General features: G+C 39.8%; 1 protein-coding gene across 3 annotated transcripts in view; it reads left to right on the forward strand.

Annotated features, from left to right (window-relative positions):
• The window catches only part of CSE1L (chromosome segregation 1 like), a 50,810-nt gene that overhangs the window by 16,132 nt on the left and 7,630 nt on the right, over positions 1-27,048 (forward strand). For all 3 annotated transcript variants that reach the window (XM_047746020.1, XM_047746022.1, XM_047746021.1), the window contains 15 exons: positions 1,492-1,587; positions 4,611-4,753; positions 7,535-7,636; positions 7,716-7,861; positions 8,792-8,882; positions 10,772-10,879; positions 12,696-12,788; positions 15,315-15,482; positions 15,612-15,741; positions 17,871-17,936; positions 18,425-18,627; positions 19,466-19,550; positions 21,008-21,069; positions 24,210-24,346; positions 25,469-25,572. In XM_047746020.1, coding sequence (XP_047601976.1) covers positions 1,497-1,587; positions 4,611-4,753; positions 7,535-7,636; positions 7,716-7,861; positions 8,792-8,882; positions 10,772-10,879; positions 12,696-12,788; positions 15,315-15,482; positions 15,612-15,741; positions 17,871-17,936; positions 18,425-18,627; positions 19,466-19,550; positions 21,008-21,069; positions 24,210-24,346; positions 25,469-25,572 — 1,729 coding nt within the window. In that variant the 5' untranslated portion in view covers positions 1,492-1,496. The remainder of the gene's footprint in view (positions 1-1,491; positions 1,588-4,610; positions 4,754-7,534; positions 7,637-7,715; positions 7,862-8,791; positions 8,883-10,771; positions 10,880-12,695; positions 12,789-15,314; positions 15,483-15,611; positions 15,742-17,870; positions 17,937-18,424; positions 18,628-19,465; positions 19,551-21,007; positions 21,070-24,209; positions 24,347-25,468; positions 25,573-27,048) is intronic.

Consider the following 27,048-nt stretch of genomic DNA (forward strand, 5'->3'; position numbering starts at 1 on the left):
CTTTTTGATGACAGCCATTCTAACTGGAATGAGGTGAAGTCTCATTGTGGTTTTGATTTGCATTTCCCTGATGGTTAGTGATGTGGAGAATCTTTTCATGTACCTGTTGGCCATCTGTATGTCTCAGGAAAATGTTCAAATCCTCTGCCCATTTTTTTTTTTTAAGATTTTATTTATTTATTTGACACAGAGAGAGAGAGAGATCACAAGTAGGCAAAGAGGCAGGCAGAGAGAGGAGGAAGCAGGCTCACTGCTGAGCAGAGAGCCCGATGCGGGGCTCGATCCCAGGACCCTGAGATCATGACCTGAGCTGAAGGCAGAGGCTTAACCCACTGAGCCGCCCAGGTGCCCCTCCTCTGCCCATTTTTAACTCCTATATATATATGTTTTTAACATATATATATGTGTGTCATATATATATATATATAATTTTTATGTACTTTTTTGCTTTTTGAGTTGTGTGGGTTTTCTTTTTAAACATTTTATTTATTTATTTATTTGTAAGAGAAAGGGAGCACAGGCAGACAGAGTGGCAGGCAGAGGGAGAAGCAAGCCTCCCTGCTGAGCACGGAGCCCAATGTGGGACTGGGTCTCAGGACTTTGGGATCATGACCTGAACTGAAGGCAGCAGCTTAACCCACTGAGCCACTCAGGCACCCCTCTGCAGAAGCTTGATGTAGTCCCACTTGCTTATCTTTGGTTTTGGTTTTGAAAGTTGATTTTTTTGTTTTAAAAACATTTTATTTATTTATTTGAGAGAAGAGAGAGACAGTGAGAGAGAGCATGAGCAAGGAGAAGGTCAGAGGGAGAAGCAGACTCCCCGTGGAGCTGGGAGCCTGATGCGGGACTCAATCCCGGGACTCCAGGATCATGACCTGAGCTGAAGGCAGTCGCTTAACCAACTGAGCCACCCAGGTGCCCTGAAAGTTGATTTTTAATCATAATCACAGCCATCATCTTCTGAATCCCAGAATTCTCTCCCCAGGTATAAATTCTCAGCATCTGGTTTGTTGTCAGTTCTGTGCATGTTGTACACCAAGAAATTTATTCTGGTTTCTTTAATCTCAGAACTCTTTATGGGATCCTTATTTACTGCTTAAAATGGTCATTTCTCATGGTGGGCCTTACAAAAAAAAGTTCCTAGTGAGTCTTTTATTTAAACCCCTCATTTGCCCTTTTTTAAAGCATTAAATCTGATAAACTTTATGATGACTTTGATCAGTTCTTCACCTTTGTTTTTCTGTCCCTCTTCTTGAGTTTGTGGTATGTTTTTTCTTCTTCATCTCAAAATTAGCTCACTATTGTCTCAGAAAAGTCCATCTTATCTTCTGGAACCTTGCCTCAGCTGAGTCAGGCTTATAGCCCATACCTTAAAACCTAACAAATGGATGACTTTCAGAGAGGGGAAAACCCATTGTATAAAAGTATTCTCTTATGTAAATCATTGTTTCCCAATGTGACCAATTTACCAAAGCTCACTTTCTGTTTTAGGTTCTATGGCAATGGAGCTCAGCGATGCAAATTTGCAAACACTAACAGAATACTTAAAGAAAACTCTTGATCCTGATCCTGCCATCAGACGTCCAGGTAAAGAGAATATTGTTTTGTGGTTTGATTTATTCTTTAACAGGTGATGAAAACCTTTGCATAATGTATCTGTATTTATAAAGTGAAAAAAAGATTTAACACTTGATTCTTGGGCATAGTTTCTTTTTCATTCTCTGCTTGTAAAGTGTGGGCTTGGCTGCTTACAGCTGCTATAACATATGGGGATGTGGTATATTTTTGGTTTGGTTTTGTTTTTTAAGTAAAATAGATTTTGTTTGGCATCTTCTGGGATTAAAATTACTAGTATTCTAGAATACTTTGTCCCTTCACCTTTCTGAAAATCCTCACACCTGCCTGTTCTAGAGATACAATAATTAGGACATAGAGATGAGAGTTAATTGCCTAAAAAGTGATTAAACCAGGTAATGAGATGCTGTCTCTTAATCCCCATGTTGGGGTTGATTTAATTAATACATTTTAAGACCTAGGGTTCCTCCCTCCTGTATTTGACCAGTTTCTGTTAGAAATTAGTGGTAGCTTAGAATTGTAAGCTCAGATGTCCACAGGACTCAAATGTGAAGGTAAAAATGAGGGAGACAGGTGAAGTGGGGATTGGTAATTTCATGTGATTTATATGTTAGCTTTAGGGGATTCAAACCACTTTTGCAAAATCTGATTTCCAGCTTTATTTGAAAAATAAGACATTTCTGTGAAATGTGAAATGTCCTCAGTTTTAAGTGATAGCATCTGACTTCAAAAAATTTGAAATACCATGCAAGCCAAGCAAACTCCTTCTGAGGGCGGGATGTGTCTTGTGGGTGGGTAGTCAGTTGATGATTCTTGATGTGAGCCATTATTAACTGGGTATTGACCTGCTTCTTCAGAACTAACCAATGTGCGTACTCACAGAAGAGGATTTTAGAACGCCTCCACAAAGACACAAGTGAATGTGTATGTGTGTTGCAATTATATATTATATATAATAAATAGAACTGTAAACATGTTAATGCATCCATTCTATTCTAGAACAGTGTTTGTGATATCTGAGAGGGAGAATTGTGGCTTTTTCCATTAGTGCTTAAAAAGGTAACGTGTTCTTGGAGGAAGGGAAGTTAATGGCTCTAATCTTCTTAGACTTTCCCAGAAAGCCTCTGCAAACCCTGTCTATTAAAATTATTTTTAATAATTTTGTCTTTGTAAGGCGAGGGTGTTACTATTATGCGAATTCAGGACAGAGTGTGGGAATAAATTGATGTTTCTGGATTGAGTTACGAACATAGCATTTCTCAGGGATTGGTACTAGACTGACTCAATGTTTCTAGAAAATGATCTGGAAGTTGAAATATGTAGTAGATCCAGCTTACAGACACCGCTGTGCTCTCTTGGTTATTGAGATGAGACTGGTCCAAATGAACTGGAAAACTACAAATAAATAATAATAGTCTCCTGGAATATATAGAAACATGTCTGTGTGAATATTCTGTGAGCAAGTTGAAGGAAATGAACACAGAAAGAAATAATTCAACTTAAACTCATGAGATTTCTTTCAGGATATTGATTACAATTTAAGAAAGAGATTTGGCACACTACATGGGCTTTCCCCCAGATGATGGATCTAGTGTGTTGCCCTGTATGCAGTGCTAACCACTAAGAAGAGACAACCAAAACCTTCCAGACTCCTACAAAACCATAGTGTGTCCCCTCCTGGAAAATATTTTTAAGTTTAGCACTCCTCATCTTTTAAGAAAGACCTGATGGACACAAAGCAGGGAAGATTTGAGGATGGAAGTCAAACTCTTGGTATTCAGTTCAGAAAGAAGAGAGATATTAAGTCATAATACTGTAGGAAATAATAGATGCTAATGGCAGACTTTTTCAATGAAGTTTATGAAGAAGAAACACTATAAACCTTCACTTGTGTGATCAGTAAACCTTGGAGAGTGGTTTTTTTGTTTTTGTTTTTGAGATTTTATTTAGTGGGGCACCTGGGTGGCTCAGTGGGTTAAAACCTCTGCCTTCAGCTCAAGTCATGATCCCAGGCTCCTGGGATCGAGCCCCGCATTGGGCTCTCTGCTCAGCGGGGAGCTTGCTTCCCTTCCTCTCTCTCTGCCTGCCTCTCTGCCTACTTGTGATCTTTGTCTGTCAAATAAATAAATAAAACTTAAAAAAAAAAAAAAAAGATTTAGGGATGCCTGAGTGGCTCAGTTAAGCCTCTGCCTTCGGCTTAGGTCATAATCGCAGGGTACTAGGATCAGGTGCCACATCAGGCTCCTTGCTCAGCAGGGGAACCTGTTTCTCTGTCTCCTTGCAGCTCCCCTACTCTGTGCTCATTCACTTACTCTCTCTCTCTCTCTCTCTGACAAATAAATAAAATCCTAAAGAAATAATAAAGATTTCGTTTATTTTACGAGAGCGAGAGCACGCATGCACAGGGAGAGGGAGAAGCAGACTCCCAGTGAGCAGGGAGTCTGGTGCGGGGCTTTGTTTTAGAGGGAACGTGTGCATAGGTGCTGGGTGGAGCGGCAGAGAATCAAGAGTCAGGCACTTAACTGACTGAGCCACCCAGGCACCCCTAAACCTGGGAGATTTCCTATTTCTAAGTGTGGTAGGATTTGAAAATATGTGGGTAAAATCTTTGAATATGAATTTTTGCTCATACTAGAAATGTTTAGTTTGAGACGAAAACTGGGGGCTAGTGTGATAGAATAAGGACTGGACTAAAACTTTTTCAGTGATGAAATCCAGCTGTGCCATCTTAGACAAGTTACCTAATTTAGGGACCTTATTTGTTTGTTTGTTTATAGATCTTATTTATTCAACAGAACACAAGCCGGGAGAAGCTGCAGAGGGAGAGGGAGAAACAGGCTCTTCACTGAGTAGGGAGTCTGATTTGGGGCTTAATCCCAGGACCCTGGGATCATGCCCTGAGCTGGAGGCGGGTGTTGAACTGAGCCACCCAGGCACCCCGATTTCTTGATTTTTTAATCACAGATCTACTTAGATATAAAATGGAAAGACTTGGTTATAATGTCAGATCTTCTAACATATAAATTCTTTTACAGCTGAGAAGTTTCTTGAATCTGTAGAAGGAAATCAGAACTACCCACTGTTGCTTTTAACATTGCTGGAAAAGTCCCAGGATAATGTTATCAAAGTTTGTGCCTCAGTAACATTCAAGAACTACATTAAAAGAAACTGGAGAATTGTAAGTATTTTGTGAACACGTGGTCTAACAACCTGCATTTTTATAAGATTTATATGCAGTGCTCCTGAAAGATTCAGACACAGCTTAAAGATAAAATTAAGTAGAACCTCCTCATCAAAATATGTAGATGTAGATCAAATCCAAAAAGATGTAAAAAGAATTACACACCGTGACCAAGTGGGATATATCCCAGGCATGCAAGGTGTGTTCAGCATTCAGAAATCAGTTATTGTAAGACTATTAATAAACTGACAAAAGAAAAATCACATGATCATATCAATAGATACAGAAAAGGCATTTAACAAGATCCTGCACCCTCGTGAATAAAACTGTCAGTAAACTGGGAGTAGAACTTTCTTAACTTGATAAAGACTATCTATGAACAGCCTAGAGCTAATAACCTACTTAATGGTGAGAAAGTTGGAGCTTTTCTATTAAGATGTGGTACAAAGCAAGGATGTCCCCTCTTATCACTCCTTCTCAACATTGTATTGGATGCTGTAATTGTCCTTGCTGATGGAATAACAAGAGGAAGTAAAAGGTGCTACTGACTGGGAAGGAAAACCTAAAACTATCTTTGTTCACAGATGACAGGATTATCTATATAGGAATTCCAAAAGACTTGGTAAAAATTAAATAGGGTGCTTTTTCAAAGTTCCTGTTGTTTCATTTGAGTTCATACAGATTACTTGAACTTCCTAACCCAGGTTGCTAGTGCGTGAGACTTGGTTTTTGCTTCCATTGTGGTTAAATTTAAACGTTAGCTCATTGTCAAAGAAAGAGACCTTGTGTGGGAAGACACACCTTACTGAATAAGTGAAGCAGTTTCTATTGTGGATGGGAAGAAAATTAAATACAGTAGAAAAACCTCATTAAATATATTAAAAATTTGTAGAATGCAAAATAATTTAGATTTGTTGGAGCTTTTGATAAGGGATATAGAAATATATTCTAATTTTAAGGTGAATTCCATTGTACTGCAAGGTTTTTTTTGTTTTGTTTTATTTATTTTTTTTTTTTTTAATTTTATTTATTAGAGAGAGAGAGAGCACAAGCAGGGGCAAGAGCAGGCGGAGGGAGATTAGAGAAGCAGACTCCCCATTGAGCAAGGAGTTGGATGTAGGGCTCCATCCCAGAGCCCTGGGATCATGACCTGAGCCAAAGGCAGCCACTTAACCGACCCAGGCGCCCCTGTACTGCAAGTTTAATGACGGTATAAAATTAGGAATTAAGAAATTAAGGTATTTTCCCTCTCTTAGCTCAGGGGTTCTTTCTTTCTTTCTTTTTTAAGATTTTATTTATTCATTTGACAGAGATCACAAGTAGGCGGAAAGGCAGGCAGAGAGAGAGGGGGAAGCAAGCTCCCCGCTGAGCAGAGAGCCCAATGCGGGGCTCGATCCCAGGAACCTGGGATCATGACCTGAGCGGAAGGCAGAGGCTTTAACCCACTGAGCCACCCAGGCGCTGCTAGCTCAGGGGTTCTTAATGGGGGGTAATTTTGCCCACAGAGATCTTAGACATTTTGGTTGTCACAGGTGTGGGGAGGGAGTGTTACTGCCATCTAGTGGGTAGAAACAAGGGAGGCTGCTAATAACCATCTTACAGTGTACAAAACCATTCTCATAACAAAGATTTGGGCCCAGAATGCCAATAATGCTGAGGCCGAGGAAACCCTGGCTTAGGATAAAGAAAAAAATGGCAGTTGTTTTGAAGTGATAGCAGTAATGAAATTTAGAAACAAAGTTGAGGAAAATCCTCAGTTTTTCTAAAATGTCAACTTTAAATCTGCCTAAATATTTATTTAGAATGCTTCTTTTTCTTCTTTTTTTTTTTTTTAAAGATTTTATTTATTTATTTGACAGAGATCACATAGGCAGAGAAGCAGGCAGAGAGAGAGAGGGGTAAGCAAGGCTCCCTGCCGAGCAGAGAGCCAGATTCGGGGCTCAGTCCCAGGACCCTGAGATCATGACCTGAGCTGAAGGCAGAGGCCCAACCCACTGAGCCACCCAGGCGCCCCCCTCCCTTTCTTTTTAAGATTTTATGTATTTATTTGACACAGAGAGAGAGGGAGGGAGGAACAGGCTTCCCACTGAGCAGGAACCTGACGTGGGGCTTGATCCTAAGACCCTGGGATCATGACCTGAGCTGAGGGCAGCCACTTAACCAACTGAGCCATCCAGGCGCCCCTAGAATTCTTCTTTTATCTTCATTTTGTGAAAGAGTTCAGGAAGTAGTAAATACTGTTTTTAAGCTTGTGTAGTCAAGCGTTAACTTCATGTAGTGAAGAATGTTTAAATATCCATCCCTCTACTTACTGACGTGCTAGCCCTCTTCCTTTCTCTTGATTTGTAATGTAAAACTAATGAGACTTTCAGAACCTCTTTGAGTGATGTAGTCCTGGATGCATTTAAACTGGTAATGGTCAAGAATTTTCACTGAAAAGACCTCTGACCTAAAGTGAGAGATCAAAGCTTCTGAGGATGAATGTGGGCTGGGCAGTGCGGATCTGTAAAGATTTTCACCGCATGTTCTAACAGGTTACATTTGGTACTGAGACTCTTAATGGGCATCAGAGTGTGTATGTTTTTCTGTGGAAGAGTTGATGCTTTCATCAGATTATTAAAGGATTCTGTGACCCATTCATGTAGAGGGAAGGCCCTGCCTTTATAGTTTTTCTTAGAAAACAAGAAAAAAGGAAATTGGTTCTGTTTTCTCCGTTAACCCATATACATGGTCACGGACATGGACTTACGTTACTTGCTGTTGATGTTTTGCTTTTAGGTTGAAGATGAACTGAACAAGATTTGTGAAGCGGACCGAGTAGCTATTAAAGCCAACATAGTGCACTTGATGCTGAGCAGCCCGGAGCAGATTCAGAAGCAGGTCATGGAAGTCCCAGTTGTTTAAGAAGGAGGCTTGTTTGTGGAACTTTCATTTAATTCATTTTTTTTCCTTCCCCCAGTTAAGTGATGCTATTAGCATTATTGGCAGAGAAGATTTTCCGCAGAAGTGGCCTGACTTGTTGACAGAAATGGTGAATCGGTTTCAGAGTGGAGATTTCCATGTTATTAATGGAGTCCTTCGTACAGCACATTCTTTATTTAAAAGGTATTGATAAATTCATACTTCTTTTTTTATTTTTTTATTTTTTATTTTTATTTATTTATTTTTTAAAGATTTTATTTATTTATTTGTCAGAGAGAGAGAGGGAGAGAGAGCGAGCACAGGCAGACAGAATGGCAGGCAGAGGCAGAGGGAGAAGCAGGCTCCCCGACGAGCAAGGAGCCCGATGTGGGACTCGATCCCAGGATGCTGGGATCTTGACCTGAGCCAAAGGCAGCTGCTTAACAACTGAGCCACCCAGGCGTCCCAATTCATACTTCTTTTTTTAAAGAGTCCATTTATTATTTAGGATTTTATTTATTTAGAGAGAGCATGCATGTTGGGTAAGGAGCAGAAGGAGAGGGAGAGAAAATCAAGCCAGCTCCCTGCTGAGTCAGGAGCCTGCCATGGGGCTTGATCTCACGACCCTGAGATCGTAACTGAGCCAAAATCAAGAGTGGGATGCTTAAATGACTGAGCCACTCAGGTGCTCCTTAAAGATTTTATTTTTAAGTAATCTGTACACCCAACCTGGGGCTAGACTCAGGACCCCAAGATCCAAACGGCACATGCTCTACTGACTGAGACTGCCAGGTCCCTCAAAAATTCATGTTTTTAAAATGCTTTTTTCAAATGCTTTTGTTAATATATATATAGTGACTATTGTCATTCCTTTGAATTTGGTAGTCTTAGAATAAGAGATAAGCTTCTCAGTTCATTATTGTGTTTCTTAAGTGGGATGTTTATTTCATGTAGCTATATTACTGTGAAATAAGGTCTTAATAAACTGCTTGATTCCTTTAAAAAGAAAACCAAGAAATCCCTTTGAATTTCAGAAAGCTGGGTAGCCATGGGTTTATCTCTAATCTGTCCTTGAAGACCTAATGTTACTACATAGAAACTTGTAAATTTACCTGTTTTACCTTAATTTTTTAGATATCGCCATGAATTTAAGTCAAATGAGTTATGGACTGAAATTAAACTTGTTTTGGATGCCTTTGCTTTGCCTTTGACTAATCTTTTTAAGGTAATGGAATAACATCTTGGTGATACTTTAAAATTACTTAATATTTTAAATTGCTTAATTATTTGTGTAAATTTTAAGAGAATGCTTTGAAAATCTAGGTAGGTAATATTTAGACCAACATTGCTTTTGAAAAATTACAAACCTACACAGAAACAGAGAAGACGATCTAATGACCCCCCCCACGTATGTATTATACAAGTTTAACAGTATTACTTTTTTTTCTTCCCTTCCCCTCATTTTGTAGGAATGTTTAAAAGCGAATCCCAGGCATTATATTTTACTCAAGTATTTGAGTATGCATCTCTAAAGGAATTGCTCCCCATTTTGATTCGACTGTGTAGTTTAGCTGATTAATTTATATATTTGTACATCGTTTTATATTGCATAGGCTGTTTGCTTAACATGTTCTTCATCTCTGTGAGAATCCTATAAGATTGAAAGAGGTAATTTTTTTTTTTTTTTTTTTTTAAGTAATCTCTATATCCACCTTAGGGCTCAAACTTATAACCCTGAGATCAAGAGTCATATGGTCCACTGATTGAGCTGGCCAGATCCTCCCCCTACCCGATTTTGTTACATGCTCTCCCCAGTGAGTTAGCCAGGGGCCTCAAAAGAGATACTTTTTTTTTTTTTTAAGATTATTTATTTGAGAGAGAAAGAGATAGTGACAGAGATGAAAGCGAGTGGGGAGGAGAGGGAGAAGCAGACTCCCAACGGAGCAGGGAGCCCAACACTGGGCTTGATTCCAGGACCCTGGGATCATGACCTGAGCTGAAGGCAGATGCTTAACTGACTGAGCCACCCAGTCGCCCCCGAAATAGATACATTCTTAACCTCTTTTTTCAGATAGGGAAAGAAGGTTCAGTATCACACAGCTAATAAAAAAGGAGCCAAGCGTCAAGCCCAGTTTTGCTAACTCTGGAAAAGCTGCTCATTTCCTTTTTTCAAAAAGGAAAGTTTTCTGATTTTCAAAACTTTCTAAGATGTGGAATGTGCATTGCATTTTTCATTGTTAGGATGTCTTACTGATGGTACATTTTTACCTAAAAAAATAAAATTGGACAAAATATATATAATCAACATTTTCTACCTATTAGGTTGATAAAGATTCTTCATTTCTTTCTACTGGTGTTAAAAGTGTTAGAGTGCAGCGAATTGAACATTCTTGTGTCCTGTCCATCGTATTACAAATAGTACTGTCTGGAGTTTGACATTTCATTCAGAAAACCTTAATATTTGTATTTCTTTACTCCACAATATAATATAGAAGTATCATTTGTTGTGTATCTTATACATAGTGTTCAAAGGTACTGGACATCACATGTATATTTCTTCATTCTCATATTCTCTCTCTGAGGCAGGTATTTTCAGATTATACATGAGATTGGGGCTCAGTAAAAGAACTTATTTGCTTAAAGTAGTGCTCATTATGAGCAACAGAGTCTGGATTATATCTAGGTCCATCTGGCTTGCAAAATCTGTGCTCTTAGCATTCTCATCTGCTTTAGTTAATACATTTACTATGAAAATTAGCAATGTGCATAAGTTTTATAGATAAGCCTATTTATTGCAGTTAGAATAACAAATAATTTGAAACAACTTAGATGCCAGGGGAATCATTTAATGAGAGCATATAAAGATAGTTTTGTAATATATTTATATACACAAAGGAGAGTGGAAGGATCTAGTCCAAGTGTTAACACTGGACTTTTAGTAGTGCTGTTATGGACAGTTTAAAAATATATACTGTTGTAACATATTTTTCAGAATCTTTTCAATGACTGTATACTACTATTTGAAAGCCAAATTTTGGACAGGATATATAGCATCAGCCTGTTTCACTTAAGTTTACAGTACACTAAAACCATGTCCCTAAATTCCTTCCTAAGGCCACTATTGAACTCTGCAGTACCCATGCAAATGATGCCTCTGCCCTAAGGATTCTTTTTTCTTCCCTGATCCTTATCTCAAAATTGTTCTACAGTTTAAACTTTCAGGTAAGTTTTTTTAAAATTTTTTGCTTTTGATTCTTTGATATCAAATATACAGGTTTTCAATTAATAAAGACTTCTTTGCCAGCATTGATTTTTCTGAAAGAAATTAGTGTTTTTCTGACTCCCATCCCATTTTTTGTCTGTAAGTAGTGTTCCATTTTATAGTCATTCCTAGAGATATTTCTAGGACACTTCATGGGGAGAGGTAGCATTTTCTTATGGTCTAATAACTTAGAGGACCCTACTTCCTGAACCACTGTTTTGGACAGTCATCCTGTATACTGTATTATTGAAGACACGGAGAGATCATATTCTCAGGCCTTTCTCTTTAACTCATTTAAGTGGATATTAACACTGGAAGAACAGTGTTTTGGTTAGAGGTCTATGGCTAACTTATACAAAAAGGCTTTTTTTTTTTTTTTAAATTCTTTTTTTTTTTTTTAAATATTTTATTTATTTATTTGACAGACAGAGATCACAAGTAGGCAGAGAGGCAGGCAGAGAGAGAGGAGGAAGCAGGCTCCCTGTTGAGCAGAGAGCCCGATGCGGGGCTCGATCCCAGAACCCTGGGATCATGACCCGAGCCGAAGGCAGTGGCATTAACCCACTGAGCCACCCAGGCGCCCACAAAAAGGCTTTTATTGACACATGGGAGACCAAATGCTAAAAAACCAGGTTTGGGAAGGTATAAGAACCAATGGCATTTCTGAGGAAACAGCCATAGACTTCTGGTAGAAAATGCCTGGTCACCGTCTTGCTACTGAGACAGTGGCCTCCATTCTTTTTGTTCTTGAATCATTACTTTAAGATTCAGTGCTCCAGGAACGGGAAGAGGGGTCTTACGGTACATATTACAGTACTGAGATGCAAGAGGAACAGTTTGGCCTTTTCCTTGCTCACAGCCAGGGCCAAGTACCTGGACTTCCTCCTCATAACATGATTATACTCACAGTGGTAGGAGGAGCGTTCTCTGAAAGGAACAGGCAGAATAGGAGATGAATAGCGCAAAATGGTATCCCCGCATCGGTGTTCAGCTGGGCACCAGTTGAAGAAATTTTTACTTAAAAGATATCACTGTTGTTGCTTGCATCTTCTTTTGAATTCTCCTTCCTAGAAATCAGTTAGGATGAGGCTCTTAATGACTTGTTAGGCATAGTCTGGAAGACCAAAGAAAGGAGCCATAATCTTTATCTTTGGAGTGACTTATCCCTCATTAAGAAGGCAGGACTGTCACACAGGAAGTCAGTAGCTGTATAAGACAGTCTGAATTGGTGCTCATCTCACAATAGATGTGATAGTTGAGAAAGGAAAAGGAAGAAAGATGCTGGTAAGCACTTGAGTTTTTCTAAGGAAAGACTTCATAACAGTCTTAGCTGGACCTTGAAGGAATAAGTGAATTTAGATTGGGACAGGAACTAGGTGGCATCATTTGTAGTTGGAAGTGTATAAACCAGATAGACAGTGGTTTACTCAGCTGCCAAATCTGGCCGGAATAAAGAATTTTTTTTTTTTTTAAGATTTTATTATTTATTTGATGGACACACAGAGAGAGGGAACACGAGCAGGGGGAGTGGGAGAGGGAGAAGCAGACTTCCTGTGGGTCTTGATCCCAGGACCCTGGGATCATGACCTGAGCCTAAGGCAAATGCTTAATGACTAAGCCATCAGGGTGCCCCTGGAATAAAGAATTCTTGTCTAAATAGTTAATGGTTGGCTCAGGCTGAGGAGTGTGGACTTAAGCCTCTTTGGGATGGGGACAAAGCTGACTAAAATAACATTAATTTTAATCAAAAGTCTCAAGTCAGTGTTTATTCTTTAGGACCTCCCTGAGTTTTTTGAAGATAATATGGAAACTTGGATGAACAATTTCCATACCCTCTTGACGTTAGATAATAAGCTTCTACAAACTGATGTAAGTATTTAAAAATGTTTCACAGTAGCTCTGTTTTAAATGAAGAATTTTTTGAAATATAATATTAGATTTTGATTAAATCTCCATTTTTAAAAGTGTAAAATAAAAAGTCTCCCTTCGAAGCCTTGGAATATAGTTAGACTTCAGAAAATGAAATAGTTATCTGAGAGCATTTATATATTATTTTTTAAAATATTTTATTTATTTATTTGTCAGCGAGCACATGCAGGGGAGCAGCAGGCAGGGGGAGAGGCAGGCTCCCCACTGAGCAGGGAGCCTGATGTAGGACTTGATCCCAAGACCCCGGGATCATCACCTGAGCCAGAGTCAGAGGCTTAACCGACTGAGCCACCCAGGTGTCCCAAGAGCGTTTATTTATTTATTTAATTTTTAAAAGATTTTACTTACTTATTTGACGGAGAGAGTTATAAGCAGGGGAAGCAGCGGGGAGAGAGAAAAGGAGAAATAGACTCCTTACTCAGCAGGAAGCCTGATGTGGGGCTCAATCCCAGGACCTAGGGATCATGCCTGAGGTGAGGGCAGATGCTTAACCAACTGAGCCACCCAGGTGCTCCTGTTTATATATTTTTTGAGTAAACTCTCACCAACATGGGGCTCAAACTCAGGACCCAGAGACTGAGAGTTGAACATTCTACTGAACATTTAAGTTTTGGTTCCTAAAAATTATTTTACTCTTATAGTGTTAATAGGTAGAATCCAAGAATATAAGTAATATTTGATTATGTGGCATAGTCTGTGTTTATTATTTTTTTAAATTATTTTTTATTTAAATTCAGTTTATATTTGGTTATTTTTAGCACACAGAATTACTCTTATTGTGGCCTGGCGTAGGTAGGTTCACAGTTTATAGAGAAGGCTGTTTCTTTACAGGATTGAAAATAAATCCTCAAAGTATTCACACTGTGAACATTTTATGAAACCGAAAGCTATCATTGAAGATATTAAGAAAACTTAAATCTTTATGTCAATAGGCTCTTTTTAAAAAGTCAGTGCAGCATGGGAATGTGGGGGCATTGTGAAGGTTTGTAATGTGTTAAAATTTCTGGTCTGGGTTTTATAATAATATGTACATTTCATTATAGCACTTTGTGTTACCATTTGCTTATTTATTAATAGACTTTGATCTACCTCTTTTCCAAGAAACAAAAAAACATGAAAGCAAAATATTAAGAATGCTTCCATTTCAGATAAAATTAGAAAAGGTGATTCAAATCAGTTTTTAGGAGTGGGATGCAGAGAGAGTTGTTTTTGTCTGAGATTTGCCAACTAAAAAGCAACAACAATAAAAAATAGAGCTCCCATGAAATAATTCTTTCAGTCTAGTAGGAGAAAGCAATGTCCTCAGAAAACAAAGCTTGTCTTCACACTTCTATCTAAAGGAAGTTTTTCATCTAGGATTCTTACAGGGAGCTATTTGCCCATTTACCCAGGTACTACCACCTTGTGTCATCTCCCTATGTAATATCCCTTACGTTATGCCTTCAAGAGCCTCCTGTTTTCTCTCTTCTAAATTTGAGTTCTTTGGCACATAGCGCAACTCAGTAAGTGTTTATGGATTGCTGTTACAGTAGAGCTCATTACATAAATGACTGTCATGGTTTAGATTGGGGTTGGCAAACTCTTCCTTTAAAGGTTTAGGTGGTAAATATTTTTGATTTTGTGGGCTGTACAGTCTCTGTTCTGGCTGCTTGGCCCTGCAGTTGCGGTTGAATGAAAGCAGCTGTAGGCAATGCTATAAATCTGGTAAACGTAGAGAAGGAATGATGTCGATGTAGAGAAGGAATGGCTGTGTTTCAATAAAATTCACTTACAAAAATAGGCAGCAGGCCTACAGACCACAAGTTTGACCCTTAAATTAGCTTGCTTTTTAATATATTATAACCGGAATATTGTGGGTGAGAATCCTCTAGCATTATTATTTTAAAGATTTTATTTATTTGAGAGATAGAGTGAGCGAGGGAGAGAGCACATGAGCAGGGGCAGAGGGAGAGGGAGAAGCGGCCTGCCTGCAAGCGGGGAGCCCAGTGGCGGGACTTGGTCCCAGGGCCCCGGGATCATGACCCGAGCTGAAGGCAGACGCTTAGCCGACTAAGCCACCCAGGCACCCCATCCTATGACATTATTTTATCTTAACGTATTTGAAATGAGAACCTTTTGGGAGGAGATACAAGACAGTATAGGTGACCATGTTACAAAGGAAAGTGTGATATGGTCTTTTATCATTCAGGTTTCTCTAGGAATATGTTATTTTCAATTGAATATGTAAGTATCTCGTAATTCAGCTACCAAAGGAAAAGTCTCTAATAGCTCCATGATTAATAAATGATAAGCATTTCATTTGTTTTTTATTTGAAATACTAAGTGAATCCATTGACGGTGGCATAATTGTAAATTAAACCCTAGGTTTTATTTTTAGTTTCAGGAATTACAGCTACTCTGTATTTATGGCAATTTTAAAGTTTTATATTTGAGTTTTCTTGAGTTTTCTGTTTTCTCGTATATGAGGATGAAGAGGAAGCAGGCTTACTGGAGCTCTTAAAATCCCAGATTTGTGATAATGCTGCACTCTATGCACAGAAGTATGATGAGGAATTTCAGCGGTACCTGCCTCGTTTTGTCACAGCCATTTGGAATTTACTAGTTACAACAGGTCAAGAGGTTAAATATGACTTGGTAAGATGACGGTGGAGATGCATAATTAAGACATTCTCCCCCTACCTCCCCCAAGAAATAAATGATTCAGTTCTGCTGTTAAAAATATACCTATTAAAAAAAAATGCCTATTTTTGTGTTTCATTCCAGTTGGTAAGTAATGCAATTCAGTTTCTGGCTTCCGTCTGTGAGAGACCCCACTATAAGAATCTGTTTGAGGACCAGAACACGCTGACAAGTATCTGCGAGAAGGTTATTGTGCCTAACATGGAATTTAGAGGTAATTATAGCAAAGTCTAAAGCCTTTTCAGGAGATTAAAAACTTGGTTTTTTAAAGCATATATTAATATAAATTTATTATTAAGTCTGCCCCATATTGCTTTTATAATACATGCAGTCTGATTTTTTATTGCTAATTAAAACTTCCTGTAGGTCTCTTATTCCCTATTTTCTAAACCAAGACAAGAAAAAAAAAGTGGTATAAAAGACATTTGTGAGTGTTGCTGTAATGAGCTTTGTTTTATGTTGTAGAGCGTTTTTCACAGAAATATTGAATAAGGTAAAAAAAAAAATTCTATTACATTGAGAAGAAAGTAAACCATCTAGGATCTCAGTTTAGGAAAGAATTTGGTTTTGTTTGATTTAGTGTTTCACTGAGGTAAATAGCTGTTGTGAAATAGTTGAGTGTGGAAGTGATTGATAACCTTTAAATGCAGAGCTGAAGCCCACTTAGTTTCTGATTAAGGTTAAGAGAGTCCCAAGACTGTATTTACATACAAATTGCCTTCTTACAGCTGGGAAGAACAGATAGTAAATGTGGAAGGAATTGTGTTTTATGTCAAAGTAATCATTAGGTCAGTGGTGCTCAAATTATCAGGAACTAAAAGGAATCAAGAACAATACAGTGTGAAGTTTTATTTCCTTTTGTGTTTTTGTAAAACTATAAAGGACAAATCATTTTGATGTTGTCTATTTTACTTTTTGTGGTTTGAAATGACTTTTATGAAGTAATGGTGATTATAGTTGTTAGGCTCTGTTTTTTTTTTTTTTTTTTTTTAATGTATTTATTTGACAGACAGAGATCACAAGTAGGCAGAGAGGCAGGCAGAGAGAGAGAGAGGAGGAAGCAGGCTCCCCGCCAAGCAGAGAGCCCGATGCGGGACTCGATCCCAGGACCCTGAGACCGTGACCCGAGCCGAAGGCAGAGGCTTAAACCACTGAGCCACCCAGGTGCCCAGGCTCTTTGTTTTTTTAACGTCCTTCCAGAATAATAGAAAGTAGACATCCCTAGGTTGGGCCCAATGTTCAACTTTTTTCTTTCTTTTTTTTTTTTTAAGATTTTATTTATTTGACAGAGATCACAAGTAGGCAGAGAGGTAGGCAGAGAGTTGGGGAAGCAGGCTCCCTGCTGAGCAGAGAGCCTGATGTGGGGCTCGATCGCAGGACCCTGGGATCATGACATGAGCTGAAGGCAGAGGCTTTAACCCACTGAGCCACCCAGGCGCCCCCCCCTTTTTTTAAAGATTCTATTTATTTGTTTGAGAGAGAGAGACAGGAGAGGGGAGAGGTCAGAGGGAGAAGCAGACTCCCTGCCGAGCAGGGAGCCTGATGTGGGACTCGATCCTGGGACTCCAGGATCATGACCTGAGCTGAAGGCAGTTGCTTAACCAATTGAGCCACCCAGGCGCCCCAACATTCAACTTTTGAAGTTGGTGGTGAAGTCTTATTCTGGGGACATGGTCACATTAGAACAAGTGAGCTGTGTGACTTACCTATTACCTCACCTTTTAGGGCGGCATTTGCTGTTCTTAAGTAATGATTAAGAATATATGAAGTAGGGGTGCCTGGGTGGCTCTGTCGTTGAGCGTCTGCCTTCGGCTCAGGTCATGATTCCCAGGTCCTGGGATCAAGCCCTACATCGGGCTCCCTGCTCAGCAAGAACCCTGCTTCTCCCTCTCCCGTCCCCCTGCTTGTGTTCCTTCTCTCTCTGTCAAACAAACAAAATCTTAAAAAACAAAAAAAAGAAAAAAGACTATATGAAGTAGGGCACCTGGGTGGCTCAGTCAGTTGAGCGTCTCCCTTAGGCTCCGGTCATGATCTCAGGGTCCTGGGATCGAGCCCCACATTGGGCTCCCAGCTCAGCAGGGTGCCTGCTTCTCCCTCTCCCTCTGTCTGCCGCTCTGTCTGCTTGTGCTCTCTCTTTCTCTCTGTCAAATAAATGAATAAAATCTTAACATACGTACATATATACATATACACACACACATACACGAAGCAGTCTTTTTTTGGGAAGGAACATTTTGCTGGAAAACATGGCAATTCTACATAGTCTTCTGTGTACTTGGCTGTGAAAGTACAATGACTTGTTATGTCTTTGGATGAGTGACTTGAAATGCCATTTCTTTGAAGCTGCTGATGAGGAAGCCTTTGAAGACAATTCTGAGGAGTACATAAGAAGAGATTTGGAAGGATCTGGTATGTATTTTGTTTTTAACTAAGTCTGACAGCAAAGCTCTTTTAAACTTGCTCTTTCTGGTCACTCTGGGGAGCAGTGTGAGTTGACACAACCGCCTTTACTCCTGTAACCGTGTACACCTTAAAGAGTGGCTGTTGTTTGAGCTTGAGCATATGTTCAGTGTTGAATCACCTGTCTTCTCTTTTTTAATATGCTTATTAGTGTGTACTAATATGTACTTTAATATGCTTTATTTAATATGCATTTTTAAATTTAATATGCATATTTTAATATGCTTATTAGTGTGTACAGTACTACTACTGTAACCTTTTTAGTTCCCATTTTGTGTTTCTTGTGAACAAAAGAATTTTTCTTTTTTTTCTTTTAATTTTTTTTTCCATTGTTGATGTTGCTAAGAGCGATCAGGTGACAATTTGTTGCCTTATAATCTTTGATCAGTTGGTTGGTGGATGTTTCTCCTATGATATATTTCCCTTTCATTTTATAGATATTGATACTAGACGCAGAGCTGCTTGTGATCTAGTACGAGGATTGTGCAAGTTTTTTGAGGGACCCGTGACAGGAATCTTCTCTGGTTATGTTAATTCCATGCTGCAGGAATATGCAAAAAACCCGTCTGTCAACTGGAAACACAAAGATGCGGCCATTTACCTAGTGACATCTTTGGCATCAAAAGCCCAAACACAGAAGGTGAATCTTTTCAATATAGTATTTTTCTAAAATAGACTTGGTGTGGTAACCACAGAAATCAGAACTAATACATTTCTGATGATACAGCCCTACTTTGCTAGATAACCTATTAGTTCTGATTAGAATTTATGTAGTCTCCCAAGATGACTTTACATTGGTATATTAAGCACTTAATTTTCTTATGGACAGAAAACTGATAGATACCACAGTTGTTTCCTTAGCTGAGACTCAGTGTGTATAATGTGCTAAATTTAAATTTAGCTTAAATTAGGGAGAGTTCTTTATTGTCTATTAAAATAGTCTTGGTTTTTTATATTTAAGCAGTTTATGAGTTGAAGTGTTCATCTCCACTTGTAACCTATTATTTTAGAGGCGGATGAGGAGCAAACGGATGGGGGAGGGGAGCCTCTTAAGCAGGCTTTAGGGCTTACAACCTTGAGATGATGACCCAGGCCGGAATCAAGAGTCAGATGCTCAACCAACGAAGCTAACCAGGTGCCCCTATAACTTGTTTTTTTTTTTTAAAGTTGCTTGGGGCGCCTGGGTGGCTCAGATGGTTAAGTACCTGCCTTCGACTCCAGTCGTGAACTCTGGGTCCTTGGATTGAGCCCCACGTCAGATTCCTTGGTCCGAGTTGTACTCTGCAACGAGTCTGCTTCTCCCTCTCCCTTTGCCTCTTCCCCTGCTTGTGCTCTCTCTCCCTGTATCTTTCTCAAAAGAATAAATAAAATCTTAAAAATAAATACATAAAAGTTGCCTAAATTTTCTATGTAATAGGTTGTGTTAGCTGTGTACAGGTATTTCATGTCATTTACCCTGTTAAAAATTTGTTTTTCAGCATGGAATTACACAAGCAAATGAACTTGTAAATCTGACTGAGTTCTTTGTGAATCACATTCTCCCTGATTTAAAATCAGCTAATGGTGAGTTTGTGAAAAAAATTGTTATGCCACTTATAAACACTTTTTACTTGAGGGTGTTTTTTATTGTTGTTCTTTTTTATATATTAATGTAATCTCTGTCCCCAACGTGTGGCTTAAACTCAAGACCATGAACATCAGGATTCACATGCTCTACTGACTGAACCAGCCAGGCATCCCCGCATTACTGTTTTATACTACAAAATAAGTAACATTATAGCAAAAGTCATAGGGGTTCTATAGCACCATGATACTCAAAAAATTGGTTGCTATCCTTGTTGCAGTTATTCGTGTTTTTTTTCTTTTAAGACTTTATTTATCTGAGAGAGAGAGAGAAAGCATGTGCAGAGGGAGAAGCAGACTCTGCTGAGCAGGGAAGCCCACCGTGGGGCTCCATCCCAGGACTCTGAGATCATGACCTGAGCTGAAGGCAGATGCTTAACCGAATAAGCCACCCAGGCGTCCCTGCAGTTACTTCTTTTATCGAATAAAATCTCAGATGGTTTCCCCAGATCGTACCTGATTGCAATTAACTTTCTTTAAAGATGTTGCTTGTGTAGAAGGAAAATAGGAACAATTAAGACGAAATTGTAGCTCAGCTTTGTTATGCTGGCGCATACTCTAGGAATTATACTTGAGGTTTTTTCCCTTCTCGTTCGAAAAATGAATTCGAAGAGAAAATGAAATAAAAAATTGAAGCAAATTTAAAGTACTTGAAACTGATAATTAAGGATAACTTCCTAAGTTTATGAAGGTATATTGGTCAAGATACATTATATATTTATTCCCTTTTTAAAAACCTATGGTGGGTACCTGGGTGGCTCAGTCAGGTGTCTGTCTCTTCATCTCAGCTCAGGTCTTGGTCTCGGGGTCATGAGCTCCAGCCCTGCCTCGGGTTCCACGCAGGGCACGGGACCTACTTTATTAAAAAAAAAAAACAAAAAAAACACCCATTTTTGTATGGAAATGTTAAACACACTGAAAGGGAGAATATTATAATGAACTTCCATGTTTTACTGTCCTCTAGCTTTAAGAATTTTAAGTAATTGACCAATATTCTGTCTGTTTTCACTAATTGATTTTCCCATTAGAGCACTTTACAGGAAATCCCAGCCAGTGCTTGCTTTGGCAGCACATATAATAAGGAAATCCCAGCCTGAGAGACATCTTTTTGATTCGGAATAGCTTCACTTCTAGTTTAGAGGTGACACATGGTCATTAGCTTGTGGTCTAAATTATTTTTATTCAATTAATGTAAGTAGTAAATGCATGTTCATTTGTAATGAAACTTTACAAGGGGAAAAAACAAAATTAATCAATCTTACCAGAACAAATAGCTACATAGTAGAGCTTTATATATAGGTAAGCTTCAATTACTTGACAAAAAATCTGATAATGTCACTATTCTGGGAGTAATAGTCCCTAGCACTTAAATAACTATGGTTTTATTTTTTTAATAGTGAATGAATTTCCTGTCCTTAAAGCTGATGGTATCAAATACATTATGATTTTTAGGAATCAAGTAAGTAGCTTTTGATTTATATGTTATATGCCACTTAATCTCTTAAGAGTTTTATTGTATACCAGCTTCTCTTCCCTTCTGTGCAATCCTACACGACATCCATGTCTAACAGAACAATACTTCTTAAGAACTTAGGATTGCAGACCATGCTTAATTTTCTCCTTTGTCTTAGAAATAATCATTATACAGTGATTTTCATAAAAAATTGGGATCCAAACAAGGTACACACATTGCTTATGGTTGATTATGTGTCTTGTCTTTCTTTTAAGATTTTTATTTATTTGAGAGAGAAAAACTGTGCAGAAGCAAGGGGGAGGGGCAGAAAGAGAACCAGACTCCTCACTGAGCAGGGAGCCCTACGTGGTCTTCATCCCAGGACCCGAGATGATGATTTGACCCCAAGGCAGGCACTTAACCTACTGAGCCATCCAGGTGCCCCTGTGTTGTCTCTTTATTTTATGACAGAGAGGTCCTCCATCCCCTTTCATATGCCTATAATTTTTGGAGAAACCTGTCATTTATCATGTAGTTTCTCACATTGTACTTTTAGCTGCTTGAATTGTCAAGTGTGTTTATGGTTTTATTACATATTTATTTCCACAAAAATTCTGTAGTATTCCATAGGTTTAAAACTTTATTTATATAAATGATATGATGAAAGGCCTACAGATGTTGTCTTTTTTTTTTCTAGTTTTTTTTAAAGATTTTATTTATTTGTTTTTAAAAATTTTTTTTTTTTTTAGATTTTATTTATTTATTTGACAGAGAGATCACAAGTAGACAGAGAGGCAGGCAGAGAGAGAGAGGGAAGCATGCTCCCTGCTGAGCAGAGAGCCCGATGCGGGACTCGATCCCAGGACCCTGAGATCATGACCCGAGCCGAAGGCAGCGGCTTAACCCGCTGAGCCACCCAGGCACCCCAAAGATTTTATTTATTTATTTGACAGAGATCACAAATAGGCAGAGAGGCAGACAGAGAGAGAGAGGGAAGCAGACTCCCTGCTGAGCAGAGAGTCTGATACGGGGCTCAGTCCCAGGACCCTGAGATCATGACCTGAGCAAAGGCAGAGGCTTAACCCACTGAGCCACCCAGGCGCCCTCCATGTTGTCTTTTTTTACTGTGCTTAATACTGTTTTTGAGATGTGCTCATTTTAGATGTAGTTCATTGTTTTTTCTTTTCTTCTTCTTTTTTTTTTTTTATAGATTTTAATTATTTGACAGTAAGAGATGGAACACAAGCAGGGGCAGAGCGGGAGGAAGAAGCAGGCTCCCCACTGAGCAAGGAGCCTGACTTAGGACCCTGGGATCATGACCCCAGCCAAAGGCAGATGCCTAACAAATGAGCCACCCGGGCGCCCCAGATGTAGTTCTTTCTTATTTATTTATTTATTTATATTTATATTTATATTTATTTGACAGATAGAGAGCACAAGTAGGCAGAGCAGTAGGCAGAGGGAGAAGCAGACTCCCCGCTGAGCAGGGAGTCCGATGCGGGGCTCGATCCCAGGACCCCGGGATCATGACCAGAGCCAAAGGCAGTCGCTTAACAGACTGAGCCACCCAGGCGCCCCTAGTTCGTTTTTTTTAATAGTTGTGTAGTATCCCATCATAAGAATAGCCACAGTTTATTTCCTGTGGGTGATTCTATAATTTCTTGACTTAAAATTTTTATGTCTTTGGCACATATTTACCATGGTTACATGCAGCCTTGTGAAACTGTTCTACTTTATTTTTTAAAAGATTTACTTATTTGGGGCGCCTGGGTGGCTCAGTGGGTTAAGCCTCTGTCTTCAGTTCAGGCCATGATCTCAGGGTCCTGGGATTGAGCCCTGCATTGGGCTCTCTGCTTGGTGGGGAGCCTGCTTCCACCTCTCCGTTTGCTTCTCTGCCTGCCTCTCTGCCTACTTATGATCTCTCTCTGTGTCAAATAAATAAAATCTTTAAAAAAATTTTTATTTATTTATTTATTTACTTGAGAAAGAGAGAGAGAGAGAGACAGCGTGCGTGTGCAGCAAGGGTCAGAGACACAGAGGAAGAGGGAGAGAGAGAGTCAAACAGACTCTGCCAAACGCGGAGCCTGATGTGGGGCTTGTTGTCATGACCCTAAGATCACCATCTGCACCAAAATCAAGAGTCAGATACTCCGCCGACTGCACCACCCATTCACCCTGAAGCTGTTTTATTTTAAAGAGTAATGAATGGGAATTCTAAATTTTAAGATTTTATTTATTTGAGAGAGAGAGAGGGAGCCAGATGTGGGACTCAATCCCAGGACCCTGAGATCATGACCTGAGTTGAAGGCAGTTGCTTAACCAACTGAGCCACCAGGTGCCCGGGAATTCTAAACTTTTAGAGGTTTCTCCCTCCCTCACTCCCTTCCTTCCTTTCTCTCTTGCTTTTTTTTTTTTTTCCCTTTAGAGTAGGCTTCATACCCAGCATGGAGCCCAACATGGGGCTTGAACTCATAACCCTGAGATTTAAGACCTGACCTGAGATCAAGAGTCGGGTGCTCAACTGCCGGAGCCACCCAGGCACCCCTAGAAGTTTCTAATGAAGATTACTATTATTTTTGTACCACCCCCTTTTTTTTTTAGAAGAGAAAATGAGGCACAGACGGCTTAAGTGACTTCTCCAAGAAATGCCTGCTAGTGAAAAGTAGTTCTTAGTGAAATCTTAGTTTGCCTGTCCATAATACTACATTACTTTATGGTATATATTTTTTAAAGGATTTATTTATTTATTTTACAGACAGGGATCACAAGTAGGCAGAGAGGCACCCAGAGAGAGAGGAAGGGAAGCAGGCTCCCCGCTGAACAGAGAGCCCGACGGGGCTCGATCCCAGGACCCTGGGATCGTGACCCAAGCTGAAGGCAGAGGCTTTAACCCACTGAGCTACCTAGGCGCCCCTATGGTATATGTTTTTATCTGCAAGATTTTCCTCTGACCCTAGTTTAATGTTCAGAGGAAGAGAATTGTAAAAGTGAATGTGAATTGAGCCATTACATGGAGGCAGAAGTTTCTATTTCTCAGCCGTCTGGTTTCCCATTGTAACAGCTGAAAAAACACACATTCCAGGATCAGCAAGGCCTTCTAAGTTCACATCGTTGAGTTAAAGCATGCATATTACTCTGTTTTTCAGGTACCAAAAGAACATCTTTTAGTCTCTATTCCTCTCTTGATTAATCACCTTCAAGCTGAAAGTATTGTTGTTCATACTTACGCGGCACATGCTCTGGAGAGGCTGTTTACCATGAGAGGCCCTAACAGTACCACTCTGTAAGTGTCTGACTCCAGGCAGTTGTTATTTTACAGCTAGGGTGGGAACTTTCTGGTCAAAGTTCTCTTTGACTGTATTCATAATGTCATTAGTAGTTGGAAAATAAATGTATACTTTTCCCTCATTTAATTATTTCTGTGTCTCAGTCCAAAAGGATGAGGCCATATGCTAAAAATAGATACGTTATGACAAAAAATTAAATAGGAAATTGGAGCAAAGGAAAATAATGGGGTGAGATTCTAAAAAGAAATGTGTATCCAAGGATCGTGTACAGGAGTCAAGGAAACTCCTGAAATTTGTGCGTCTCCTTGCAACCAAGGCATTGAGGGCGACATGGTGAGTTAAAATTTTCAGTGTCCTTGAGATTAAAATGAAATAGTAACTCAGAAGGCAGCTCAGAAACTGGCCTTCATTAAGGGAGTATTCTTAGTAACATCATGCGACAGAGCTTTTTTATGTGGCTGTTTTTGCATTATTACTCTGTGTGGAGATCGCTCACAACTGAGTGGAAGTAGTTCTCTAGGGTCCCAGACAGTAGCTCTTCTGGCCTGAGCCAAGGAGAAAATGTAGAGGAATGGACAGTCTGCGTGTCTTTCAGGCCATTCTGAAGCAGTGTTATTTCTTGAAACTGAGCTTTTGTTAAGAGATGGAAAACAGTTCTAGGTTCTTTTCTTCATCAAGAACTTGAAGTGTAGATATTCTTAGAGCCAATTAAGGGTTGAAAGGACATCCTTTGAGGTGAGTCAAACCAGTACCTGTCTTCAGGCCCACAACTCATGCAGAATTTATGCGCCTGCTCCAGGAAAAGGAGATGACTGAGACCCCCAGGGTCTGAGCTCTGTTCTCAGTGGTGATAGTTATGACCCAAGGGTGACCTGAACAGCTTTAGATGATGTCAGGTTTGCCTGGATTTCGGTTTGTGTTTGATCCCAGATGTGCCTTTTTAGGAACTTAACATAAACACATGTAAACAGTTACTTTCTTAAGGTATCTGTTGATTGTGAGTGGTGGGAGATGGCTCGCTTTATGCCAAGAAGTGTGATTTAGTGGTTGCCCAAGAGTATTCCAGAGTGATCAGCTCCAGAGGTGGCAGTGACTGAAAGCTGTTTTTTCATCTATAGCTTTACAGCCGCAGAAATCGCACCGTTTGTTGAGATTCTGCTAACAAACCTTTTCAAAGCTCTCACACTTCCTGGCTCTTCAGAAAATGAATATATTATGAAAGGTAGGCCGTTTCCCGGGTGTAAAGAATATAAGAATCCCATCTCCGATTACAGGGGTGAATGCTCTGAGTTGTATTTCAGGTTACGTAGTCAGTGAACCAGATACTGTTGGCTAAGCATTAGGTTGGTTTAGATATTTTTAAATGGAAAAATTTTTTGTTTATTGTTAACAGTGTTTTCAGAAAAAAATATTACCCTAGTTTGATATAGAACTCCTCTTGTTAAAGAAAAAGTAGCAAACTCCCTTTTTCTTTACCTAAATTGACTTTCTTGAGGGTGGAGATCAGATCAGACATTCGTCGATGGCACGTTAGGCTAGGTCGCGGCGTGAAACCTGGGTGCACATGCTGTAGGCTCCACAAGCACCTGCCTCCGTAGAGCTACTGCCAGGAACACCGGCAGCTGTAAACAGCTCTTGCGGCTACTTGGGAGAGCGTCGTAGGGACGGCTCTGACTAGGGGCAAGTCTTCATCACTGTCGCATTCCAGCAGCCTGTGTCTGACTCAGGAAATGCTTTTCAAGCAAACTGTCCCTGATGCTGGGTCTGGCCCTCTGGGGTATGGGGTGTGCGTGCGTGCGTGTGTGTGTGTGTGTGTGTGTACACGTGTGTAAGTGTGTTTATGTGTGGATAAGAGTGTGTCTCGGTGTGTATTTGTGTGTGTGTTCGGCACCGTATTTCTCTGACGGTGATGTGTGACTGCTGTTTAACGTCTGTTTCTGTGAGGTTGAGTCTCGTTACTGTGCTCCTGGGGTGTGCGAGAGCACCCGGATGTAACACCCTCTCAGTGATAGCGTTGGAAGGAGTGAGTGAACGGACTCTGCCAGCCAGAGGAGGGGCACTGATCTATCCTCAAACCCCTTGACCCAGCTCAGGGACAGCTTTCTCTAGGGAGGGATGCCCAATGCTCAGCTAGCTGGGAGAGGATTCTGGCTCAGGTGGAAGAAACATGGTCAAATTTAGGAGGCAAAAGAGGCTCTTTCTTTCCTCTGTGCCTGACATGCAGTAACTGCTGTACTTGGTAAACATCTGTTCTACTTGTGCAGAACATTATGTACATTTTTAGCTGAATAATGTGTCTGTTGCCCATGCTGAATGTTGTTAAGCATCTGTTGATGAGCACTGTTCTTGTAGCGTGGACCCTCTGTAGCTTTGTATGTGTTTTTAGATTTTTCTCGGGCTCCCAGTCTCTCTTTTTGGAGGGAGACGGGCAGATAGATGGTCTTCTCTCAGTTTTTGGTGGGCTGTGATGTTGTCCTTTAGGCCGGGGCTAAACATCACCTGCCCCCAATTTTCTAGATGAAAGAGGCTAGAGACTGTACTCCCTTCCCGCTCCTCCCTTCCCCTTTGTACCACTTCCTCCTCCTCAGTGTTTGCCTCTTTCGTCACTCATTATTTCTTACTGTCCCTTTTTCCTTTTAAGCCTTAGGCTTTCTGAAAGCTAATTGGCGCAATTTTGAAAGGAAAGGCAATTTAGATT

The sequence above is a fragment of the Lutra lutra genome, chromosome 9 (assembly GCF_902655055.1).
Source record: "Lutra lutra chromosome 9, mLutLut1.2, whole genome shotgun sequence".
NCBI lineage: Eukaryota > Metazoa > Chordata > Mammalia > Carnivora > Mustelidae > Lutra > Lutra lutra.